Source organism: Symphodus melops (genome assembly GCF_947650265.1).
Source record: "Symphodus melops genome assembly, contig: scaffold_515, whole genome shotgun sequence".
NCBI classification, from domain to species: domain Eukaryota; kingdom Metazoa; phylum Chordata; class Actinopteri; order Labriformes; family Labridae; genus Symphodus; species Symphodus melops.
The window spans coordinates 1-10,589 of record NW_027636693.1 but is presented as its reverse complement, the minus strand read 5'-3'; the positions used below and the strand labels follow the sequence as shown (position 1 = coordinate 10,589).

At 49.6% G+C, this 10,589-nt stretch overlaps 1 protein-coding gene across 1 annotated transcript; it reads right to left on the bottom strand.

Annotated features, from left to right (window-relative positions):
- Positions 1-1,001: 1,001 nt before the first annotated feature.
- On the bottom strand, positions 1,002-7,454 carry LOC306819194 (protein kinase C zeta type-like; the record flags this gene model as incomplete). The annotated part of the gene is made up of 5 exons (XM_079372968.1): positions 6,720-7,454; positions 2,941-3,072; positions 2,060-2,150; positions 1,445-1,500; positions 1,002-1,352 (listed from the first exon to the last, which is right to left on the bottom strand). Exons 2-5 carry the CDS (start codon positions 2,941-2,943, stop codon positions 1,002-1,004), a joined length of 501 nt encoding a protein of 166 aa, XP_079229094.1. The 5' UTR covers positions 2,944-3,072; positions 6,720-7,454.
- Positions 7,455-10,589: the final 3,135 nt, after the last annotated feature.

The window sequence follows — 10,589 nt, the reverse complement described above, 5'->3', positions numbered from 1 at the left end:
TCCATCCTGAGGACGTGCAGAGACGGAGCGCCGCGGGTCAAACGGGTCCGATTCACGCTGCAGACGTGCAGTGAAGCATTTTAGAGACATCAGACACGTGGGGATCGAACCCACAACCTTCTGGTTGAGAGAGGAGCGACTCTACCACTGAGCCACAGCCGCCCGAAAGATATAAATGAGACCAAACTGAAGTGTGTTTGTTTCTGCTTCTCTGCACTCGAGCTCTTTCACCAACGCCATGATGACACTAAAACATCTGAAGGCGTCTGATTGGTTTACGTCAGTGACGGTAAATCAAAACATTTCTGCTGCTGAACTTTGACGTGTTGGATTCAGTTTGTTGTTTGTGGTTGGATGAATTTTTAGAATCATAAAAAAAAGTTATTAACAAAAAAAAATCTTTTTCAGACATTTTAAAACAAAAGTCAGATTTGAAGCTGAACTCAGAGTCTGCTAATGTTAGCGCTGCTAGCATACGTGGAGAGACAAACAGGTCTCAGGAGGACTGCTCCGAATCTATTCACACGTGCACCTCACAGCAGGAGGCCATCGGGGGCGGAGCCTCCTGAGCCGAGACGTCAAAGAACGACCACGTTCTCACATTCTCTGAATAAATACGAGCAGCGTGAAAATGCAGATTTAAGATCCATAAACAAGTCTGAGTCGTGTTAATCACACTTCAGGGATCTGGAGACGAACGTTCAGCTGCTTCATAAATAAAAGCTGCTGATGATGGAAACAAAACGCACAAACTCCCAAATCAGCCGGTTTAATAAACGGCCTCGGACACGACGGAGCGCCTCTCACTGTGGAAGAAGCTGATTGGTGCAGAGACGGTCTGAGAGAGTTGCAGGAAGCTTCCAGCCTCTGTGTCACCTCTGAAGCTCGACTCAGTCTGCAGGATAATCGGGTTCCTTCCCCGACTCGCCTCCCGACCGATAATCCACCCAGATTATTTGTAGTGAGAGTCCTATAAAGATCTGAACGTCTCTGATTGGTCTCTAACATGTTTGATATTTGACCACATTAAGAAGCCGTGTGACCACGATAACCACGACAGACGGCTGGACGCCACCTGCACAGGTGAGCCGAACGCCTGAAATGCACCTGATACAAGTCTTCATGAGATCAAAGGGAGGGCGGCGTCGGTGTCTCACCTCGTCGTCATGGACCAGCTCCTTCTTCACCACCTTCATGGCGTACACCTGCTCGTTCTTCTTTAACCGAACAAGCAGGACTTTGGCGTAGCTGCCGCGCCCGATCACCCGGATCAAGTCAAAGTCCCCGAGGCCGAGAGCGAGACCCGGAGACAGCTTGATCCCGTCGATGCCGTCCACCACCGCTTTGATGTCCTGCAGGCGGAGAAGACAGACCGGATGATTGACAGCTCACACAAAGCGTTTCCTGATTCTGCAGTCATGTGACACTTTCAGGTCAGCCTCACCTCGGCGTCTCCGTCCTCCGTTTTGTCCACGGTGCAGTTGTGCGGTAAAAACGGTACTGGAACAAACACACAGGAGAGACGTCATGAACTCAAGTCAGGTAAGTGTTGTTCATGTTTTCAGCCACTAGAGGGAGGCAGAGCACAGAGAGTGCAGGATCTAGGTCACTCCACGGGGAGTCCCCCCCCCTCCCACAGACACGCCTCCACGTCAGCTCGTCTGAAGATGAACTTTGTGTTTGAAGGAGACTCTGCTACAGCTCTAATCTATACAAGTATCACAGGCAACCAACAATAATAATAATCAAATAACATGATGAGACGTAAAACACAGGAGTGACTCTGCAAACATAAATCAAACATCACACAGTGGAGTCAGGATTAAAGAGCAGTGTGAACACGACTCTTTCATTCAATCCTCTGAACGTTTGTCTTTGCATGATAAAGATGAAAGACAGCAGACGAGAGGACGCGCTCTGATCTGGACTCAGTTTCAGGATTAACCCGTGGACCCGGTCTCTCCGCTGTGATGGTCCCAAAGTGTGAGCAGGGTTTAGACTTTAAATGAGTGACTCCTAAAACGTGCTGGTTTGAAAAAGCAGTAAAGCAGTTTCTTACTCCTGTCGGTGTCCTCGGTGTCGTCTGGTGGAAGGTCCACCTCGTCACCTTTTCCATCTGAGGGGGGCTCCTGTGATGGCATCGCTGGATCCTGAGCAAACACACACAGAAGGTCAGATAAATAAGCTGCAACACGTTCCCCCAAACATCCCCTCCAACACGCCCCGACACATCCGCCCCGGGGTCCAGACCCGTGGAGCGGGCCGCGGAGACTCATGTGTGCAGGCCGAGCGCTCGCAGACGTGCTGATCACGTCTCACTGAAGAGCTTTCATTATGTGTCTCTTATCTGAAGATAAAGAGAGGAACATTGATTCTTCAGTCAGGGGAAGTTCACTCCTCTCTAAACTTGGAGGTCTTATTTGAATTGAATGACACAGATTTTATTATCATTCTAACACGTGCAGGTACATGACGTCACTGCGAGCGCACTAACGCACCTCGACAAGCTGCAGGAAGACAAACAGGAAGTGCTTTAATGAACTGATCTCTGTGAGCTGTCATGAAGACGTCAGAGCTGCTCAACACTGTTAACACTTATTCAGTCATGTGACCCGTGGCGATTTCAGAGGTGGGCGGAGTCTTACCTCCCGCTAAACATCTCTAAAACTACTGACATGATCACAGAGGAAGATGCCTCTGAGGTCAAAGGTCAGGACATGCGGTCTCTGTTGTGATCATGAACCTGAACGACAGATCCTCAAACTTAAAGATCCACAAACATCAAATATGAATCATCAACTTTAAATGAGCAGAACCTGCAGGCCCGGGTGAAACACACGTTCATGTGGTTTATACTGAGTGTTGGATGAGCTGCTGCAGTGTGAGCGGGCCGTCAGACGTGTGTGTGTGTGTGTGTTCTCTGTGTTTGTGTGTACTCACCATAAGCGTTTGGCAGGTCTGAGGGAAGAGTCTGTGACAGCGCTTATGGACCAGCAGTTTGCAGTTGATACACTTGTAGCCCTGCCGGCCCAGCCCCCATATCCGTTCACTACAGTGGCCACAGTCGGCTTTCTGTAAGACAGGATCACAGAGGTCAGCTCACACGCTGACAGGATCAAGCTTTATTGATTCCTCATCAGAGAGTTTACAGGAAGTGACCACAGAGTCAGACCGAGTGACACAGGAAGGCCGGAAACTTTCTACATGAGGACGTCCTTCTTTCTGTTGCACAAACTCATCTTTTATTCATTCTTAAAGGTCACATGACCTCCTCCTCTTCTTCAGGTGAAATCAGTGTCCTCGCTCCTCTTCATCATGTGTGTGAAGTGTGTTGTTGTAAATCCACTCTGATCCTGTATTTGATCATGTCTATAAACCCCTCTATTTCAGCCCTGCTCAGAACAGGCTGTTTCTGTGTCTGTAGCTTTAAATATGTAAATGAGCTGTGTCTGACCACGCCCCCTCTCTGGAAGGGCTCGGGTGTACTCGCTGCTTTCTGGCTCCATGTCCTATTGTTTACGGTGAGAAGGCAGACTCAGAGGGCAGAACAAACACCTAGCTGTGGGAGTGTCACCCACCTGGGGGGGAGGGGCTACTGCCCTTTGTGATGTCATGAAGGGGAGGGGCTACTGCCCTTTGTGATGTCATGATATGTTAATGTGAATATGACCCGCAGCACAGCTCCTCTGCTTGCTTAAGCTGCCTTTAAAGGATTTGCACGCCGTCACAAGCTGTTCTGAAGTTATTAGAATCACAGCAGCCTCTGACATCGAGGCGTGAACGGGAGGTCGCGACCTTCAGAGGAAAAACAGCCTTAAAGTCAGGGCTCAGCTGATATGTGATTTTTAGTGTCGATATTGGGAAGAGAAAACACGTGATACATCAGCTGATAGTTGTGGAGAAGATCGACTACTCGACACTCTGCAGAGTGATGATGTTTATTGTGATCAATACAGCGCCCTCTACTGGTGACTGAGAACTGCTGCTGTAACACAACCAAACTCAATGTTTAATAATAATGAGAATAAATTTAACAACAATACAAAACATCAAAATGAGAAACTTAAAAGGAGACTGAATAAATACAGGCTGATACTCAAGCTGAAGTCAGTTTACTCTCGTTAGCGACGAGCTAGCAGCTCGCTCGTTCCTCACGGCGTGAGACGAAACTCTCTGTGACATCAGAAGCTTCACGTCTCCGCTTGTCTCTTCATTTCTATATCAGCTCCAAAGTCTCCTCAGAGTCCTGGGACATCGATAAATCTGTCAGCACCACGTCGGACGCAGCGTGTGTGTGTGTGTGTGTGTGTGTGTGTGTGTGTGTGTGTGTGAAGAACAAAGAGCCTCAGTGCAGCTCTGTTGCCATAGAAACTCTTCAAAGGCTTCCTTCAGTCTCGTCTGACTCGGCTCAGAGGTTAAGATGTGTGTTTGCAAATATTCCATAACTTTTCCCCGTCCTGCTCGGCACGCTCGACCTCAGAGGGTCAGGTGTGTACAACACTCCTGTCGGCCAATCAGAAAGTAGGAGCACGTCTCTCTCTCCAGGTTCTTTCCTTCAGAGGTCTGAGTGAAGTCAACACGGAGGCCTGCATTCTGTCTGATGTCCAGCAGGGGCAGCGTCGCTGTTAGCATCAAGCTGTCTGTTCTAAACCAGCTCACCTGCCTTTTATCTCCACCTGTCAGGGGTCAAAGGTCGAGTCTGAGCTACACATATCTGTGTCTCATTCTGCAGCTGGTACCTACTGTGAAGACATCAGGAGCTGCTCTAAAAAACATCTACGGTTCAGTCAAACTTCCACAGAGAATAAAGGATGTGTAACAGTAAGCACGCTGGACCGTGCACACTCACGTGCACACTCACGTGCACACTCACGTGCACATTCAGTTTATTGTCCTTGGAGCTCTGCGTCAGAGCAGCTGAGTCCGTCTCTGACGTCCTTGACCTAACTGGACGTCTTCCCAGCGCTCAGTGCTGCAGAGCCTGCTCCACCATCACATTAACTGCTGGACCATTATATTCCATATCAGACGGCATCTGCAGGACGCCACGTGCAACTCAGAGTCCAGCCTGACCAGCGCCAGGGTGTGCAACCAAAAGATTCAATTTGAACCAGGAAGCCAGAACAGCATGATGGAGTTATTTTATTTGAGGAGAAGCTGTCAAACCGCGTTACCCAGCAGGCATGAGACTGAGCCCAGCACACAGCTCATCCCTCCGCTGACTGAGATAAAAGGATGATCGATCCACTGAGTAACAGATGGTGCGAGTGCCAGGAAACTGACCGACGGGCTCCATGATGAGAAGTGATCCTGTGTGTGATTCACCACCGACAGAACAACAGAAGAACGTCTGATCGAGTCGACGACAACAACCGTTAACAGTAACACGACGCAGAGCTTCCTCCAGGGTTTACTGACCCGCCCTGTCTCCTCCTCTCCGCATGTTTCCACACTGATCTACAGTCACAGAAAGCTTTCTTAACGTGTCTTTGTAAAGTAAAGGGTGATGATGTCACAGTCAGACTCTCCTCTGTTAGCTTCATTCTCTCAAACTTAGATTATCAGTATCTGATGATAAATATACATCCAAACAAACACTGACGTTCCTTTTGAGGATCCACACGGCAGCTTCTTCTCCATGCAACTCTTCACTCACTCAGATGATACAGATCTGCAAAGCTGTGCTGCAGGAGAGCAGGCTTTAGGCTAAAAGTGAGGATGACCCTGCAGCAGAGTGCGCTCTCTGTGTGACAAACACAAACAGGAGCAGAGAGGACTAAATGTTGGTCTGAACACTCTCTCTCTCTCCCTCTGCACGGTGAGAGTCTGGTGTCAGTCGTCCCCCTGATGGAGCGAACATCCAGCAGAGACAGGAGCTAAAGAGGCCCCATTACGTCTGCAGGGAGGGATGCACAAAGCAGCTTTCTGCTCTGCAGCATCGGGGGAGACGGAGAGATGAAGAGGAGGGAGGGGGGAGACAGACGTGTGCAGACTGAGAGGAAGCAGAGGGATGGAGTGAGAGAAGGGAGGAGAAACCTGACCTACTTCTCTCAGCTTATTTATATGCTGAGGACAACTTCCTGCACCGACCAGCAGCCTGCAAACCGGCATAGCAACAACAGTCAGACAAATCCCAGTCTGAAATCCTGCTGGTTACCAGTTCACACACGGACTGGGGAGTGCTGGATCTCAGTGAGTAACACCATGCAGACCGTCTGCCTTCACATTTAAACTGTAAAAAGACAAATAAAGGCCCGTGTCCACCTGGCCTTTTATTCAGGGCGCCAGCGTCTTCCTTCATTGAGGAGAGAGCGTGGGCAGCAGCTCGCAGTCGCCCGTGCAGCGCTCCGATATGAATCGTCATCGTAAGAGAGTCCCCGTGTTTGTCTTGTACCCACCGTGTCTGATCAGGTAAAAACAAGATTCCTGACAGCTGTTAAATGTAGAAACATGCAGAACACTGAGTGAAAGCTTTGAACTCTGACGTCTCACACGATGTCACTGCTCACCTACATCTGTATGTCTGTGTGCATGCTTCTATTGAACAGGAGCAGCAGCACGGTGACGATGACCACACGGAGGGTGTGTGTGGATGTCCGAGCAGAGTGCTGAGTCAGACAGAAAGCAGTGCGCTGAATTTCTGCAGAGACATTAAGACTACAACACCCAGGGGAGCCGAAGAAAGAAGGATGATAATAAAGACCTATTCTTTTTTTTACCTGAAGAACTTCCTCCTTCCTCTGCAGAACTGTAAAACTGTCAAACTAAAGTGTAACAGCTGAAGCAGGCGGAGCTAAACACTCCACACAGGAAATCACATGTTCTCCCTGAGCCTGATCCACCTGTCCTCTCAGGTGTCCTCTCTCAGGTGTCCTCTCAGGTGTCCTCTCTCAGTCTCTGCTCAGAGCATCGTTTGTCTAAAATACACAACTTACAACAATAAACTGTGTTTCTGACTCTTGGATGGTTTTGGTGCTGATTAGCTCATTTCCTGTCAGCTCCTGTGCTCTGCCTCTGGTCACTTCCTGTCAGCTCCTGTGCTCTGCCTCTGGTCACTTCCTGTCAGCTCCTGTGCTCTGCCTCTGGTCACTTCCTGTCAGCTCCTGTACTCTGTCTCTGGTCACTTCCTGTCAGCTCCTGTACTCTGTCTCTGGTCACTTCCTGTCAGCTCCTGTACTCTGCCTCTGGTCACTTCCTGTCAGCTCCTGTGCTCTGCCTCTGGTCACTTCCTGTCAGCTGCTGTACTCTGCCTCTGGTCACTTCCTGTCAGCTCCTGTACTCTGCCTCTGGTCACTTCCTGTCAGCTCCTGTACTCTGCCTCTGGTCACTTCCTGTCAGCTCCTGTGCTCTGTCTCTGGTCACTTCCTGTCAGCTCCTGTGCTCTGTCTCTGGTCACTTCCTGTCAGCTCCTGTACTCTGCCTCTGGTCACTTCCTGTCAGCACCTGTACTCTGTCTCTGGTCACTTCCTGTCAGCTCCTGTACTCTGTCTCTGGTCACTTCCTGTCAGCTCCTGTACTCTGTCCTGGTCACTTCCTGTACTCTGTCCTGGTCACTTCCTGTTAGCTCCTGTGCTCTGTCTCTGGTCACTTCCTGTCAGCTCCTGTACTCTGCCTCTGGTCACTTCCTGTCAGCTCCTGTACTCTGCCTCTGGTCACTTCCTGTTAGCTCCTGTGCTCTGTCTCTGGTCACTTCCTGTTAGCTCCTGTGCTCTGTCTCTGGTCACTTCCTGTCAGCTCCTGTGGTCACTTCCTGTCAGCTCCTGTACTCTGCCTCTGGTCACTTCCTGTTAGCTCCTGTGCTCTGTCTCTCCTGCAAGTGCTCCAGAAGATTATTGGTGAAGCAGGTGTTGATACCATAGATATATAAAAACATTTATATATATATGTTAAATATATATTTAATACAATATATACATACATATATAAATATGTTCTATATATATCTATGTCAACTACCACATCAGTTTTAGAGCACTTGCAGGAGATCAGTTCCATTGGAAGCTACACGATCTCTGATTGGCTGCATTTTTAATGAGGGCGTGCCACCTTGAGCGAGCGCAGGAGGCAAGTTGAGAGCAGAGCTGATGGTGAGCACACAGAGGTTGAGAGAGCGTGTACAAAGAGTGCATAGATCATGTTGTTGGTTTGGTCAGATATATATTTGCTTTTCAAAATAAAAGTATGTGCTCGCGAGAGAGCCACTGCGCTCTCAGAACTGTCTCCTCGGCCTCTCGCCAATGTGGCACAATAATGACGCCATACGTCTCTGGTCACTTCCTGTCAGCTCCTGTGGTCACTTCCTGTCAGCTCCTGTGGTCACTTCCTGTCAGCTCCTGTGTGTGTGATCCTCTCCAGAGTCTCGCTGATGTTGTTCGTACTCTCTGATGTTTGTTTGATAAATGTAGCGTAGCATAAACTGTGACCTGGCTAAAGGTAACATCAACACAGAGTGGAAGGTTTGTTTCTGGAGCAGCAGCTCGTCTTCGTCTTACTTCCTGCTCTGATAAAAAACACACATCAGGTACTTAAAGGCTTAATGTCTCTTCTTCTTCTGCAGAATGAGAACACTTCAGTCTCATGTTTCAGACGAGCTGCTGCAGAGAACTGATGAAAGTCCACCTGAGTGTGTGTGTGTGTGTGTGTGTGTGTGTGTGTGTGTGTGTGTGTGTGTGTGTATGAACAACTTCCAAACACGCCATAACTAGGACAGGGTGAATCATTCATCCATATCCAGATAGCTTAGCAGCAGCCTTGATCGCCTGCTGTCATTTATTATTCATCTGACACACACACGCACGCACGCACGCACGCACGCACGCACGCACGCACGCACGCACGCACGCACGCACGCACGCACGCACGCACGCACGCACGCACGCACGCACGCACGCACGCACGCACGCACGCACGCACGCACGCACGCACGCACGCACGCACGCACGCACACACACACACACACACACACACACACACACACACACACACACACACACACACACACACACACACACACACACACACACACACACACACACACACACACACACACACACACACACACACACACACACACACACCCTGATGAGCAGCTGCTGAACGATCTGATAACCTAGGAGGCAGATACAGGAAGTGAGCGAGTGTTTATTTGGTCTTCACATGGCGCCTGCCTTTTCCACCTTCAGTCGAGTCGCTCTCAGGGAACAATAACGTTACACGGGGAGGATGGCGTCTCTCTCGTGTCCGCAGAGCGAACCGCTCACTCGTTTTCAGCTTTATGTCACTCTGTCAGCGGGTCGAGGTCACCTGCTGAGAAGTGTGAACGTCTTTACGGCGCTCCTTCACACAGCAGCCAGTTAGCTCTCGTCTTTGTTTGATAGGATGACTGAGGCTAACGGCCCTGACACGCCAAAGAGACCGCCACCAGTCATCTGTCCTCACTCCAGTCTCACCAGTGTGATGTCACTGCGTCTGTGTGATGTCACTGTGTGTGTGATGTCACTGTGTGTGTGATGTCACTGTGTGAGTGATGTCACTGTGTGTGTGATGTCACTGTGTGTGTGATGTCACTGTGTGTGTGAGGTCACCAGTGTGATGTCACTGTGTCTGTGTGATGTCACTGTGTGTGTGATGTCACTGTGTGTGTGATGTCACTGTGTCTGTGTGAGGTCACCAGTGTGATGTCACTGTGTCTGTGTGATGTCACTGTGTGTGTGATGTCACTGTGTGTGTGATGTCACTGTGTGTGTGAGGTCACCAGTGTGATGTCACTGTGTCTGTGTGATGTCACTGTGTGTGTGATGTCACTGTGTGTGTGATGTCACTGTGTGTGTGAGGTCACCAGTGTGATGTCACTGTGTCTGTGTGATGTCACTGTGTGTGTGATGTCACTGTGTGTGTGATGTCACTGTGTGTGTGATGTCACTGACATCACACAGACAGTGACATCACACACACAGTGACATCACACACACACTGTGTGTGTGAGGTCACCAGTGTGATGTCACTGTCTGTGATGTCACCAGTGTGATGTCACTGTGTGATGTCACTGTGTGTGTGATGTCACTGCGCGTGTGATGTCACTGTGTGTGTGATGTCACTGTGTGTGTGAGGTCACCAGTGTGATGTCACTGTGTCTGTGTGATGTCACTGTGTGTGTGATGTCACTGTGTGTGTGATGTCACTGTGTCTGTGTGAGGTCACCAGTGTGATGTCACTGTGTGTGTGATGTCACTGACATCACACAGACAGTGACATCACACACACAGTGACATCACACACACACTGTGTGTGTGAGGTCACCAGTGTGATGTCACTGTGTGATGTCACTGTGTGTGTGATGTCACTGTGTGATGTCACTGTGTGTGTGATGTCACTGCGCGTGTGATGTCACTGTGTGTGTGATGTCACTGCGCGTGTGATGTCACTGTGTGTGTGATGTCACTGTGTGTGTGATGTCACTGTGTGATGTCACTGTGTGTGTGATGTCACTGCGCGTGTGATGTCACTGTGTGTGTGATGTCACTGTGTGTGTGATGTCACTCACCCTGTTTAAAGCGTTTGGCCTGGAAGAGGTGTCCGTTGACTCGGTA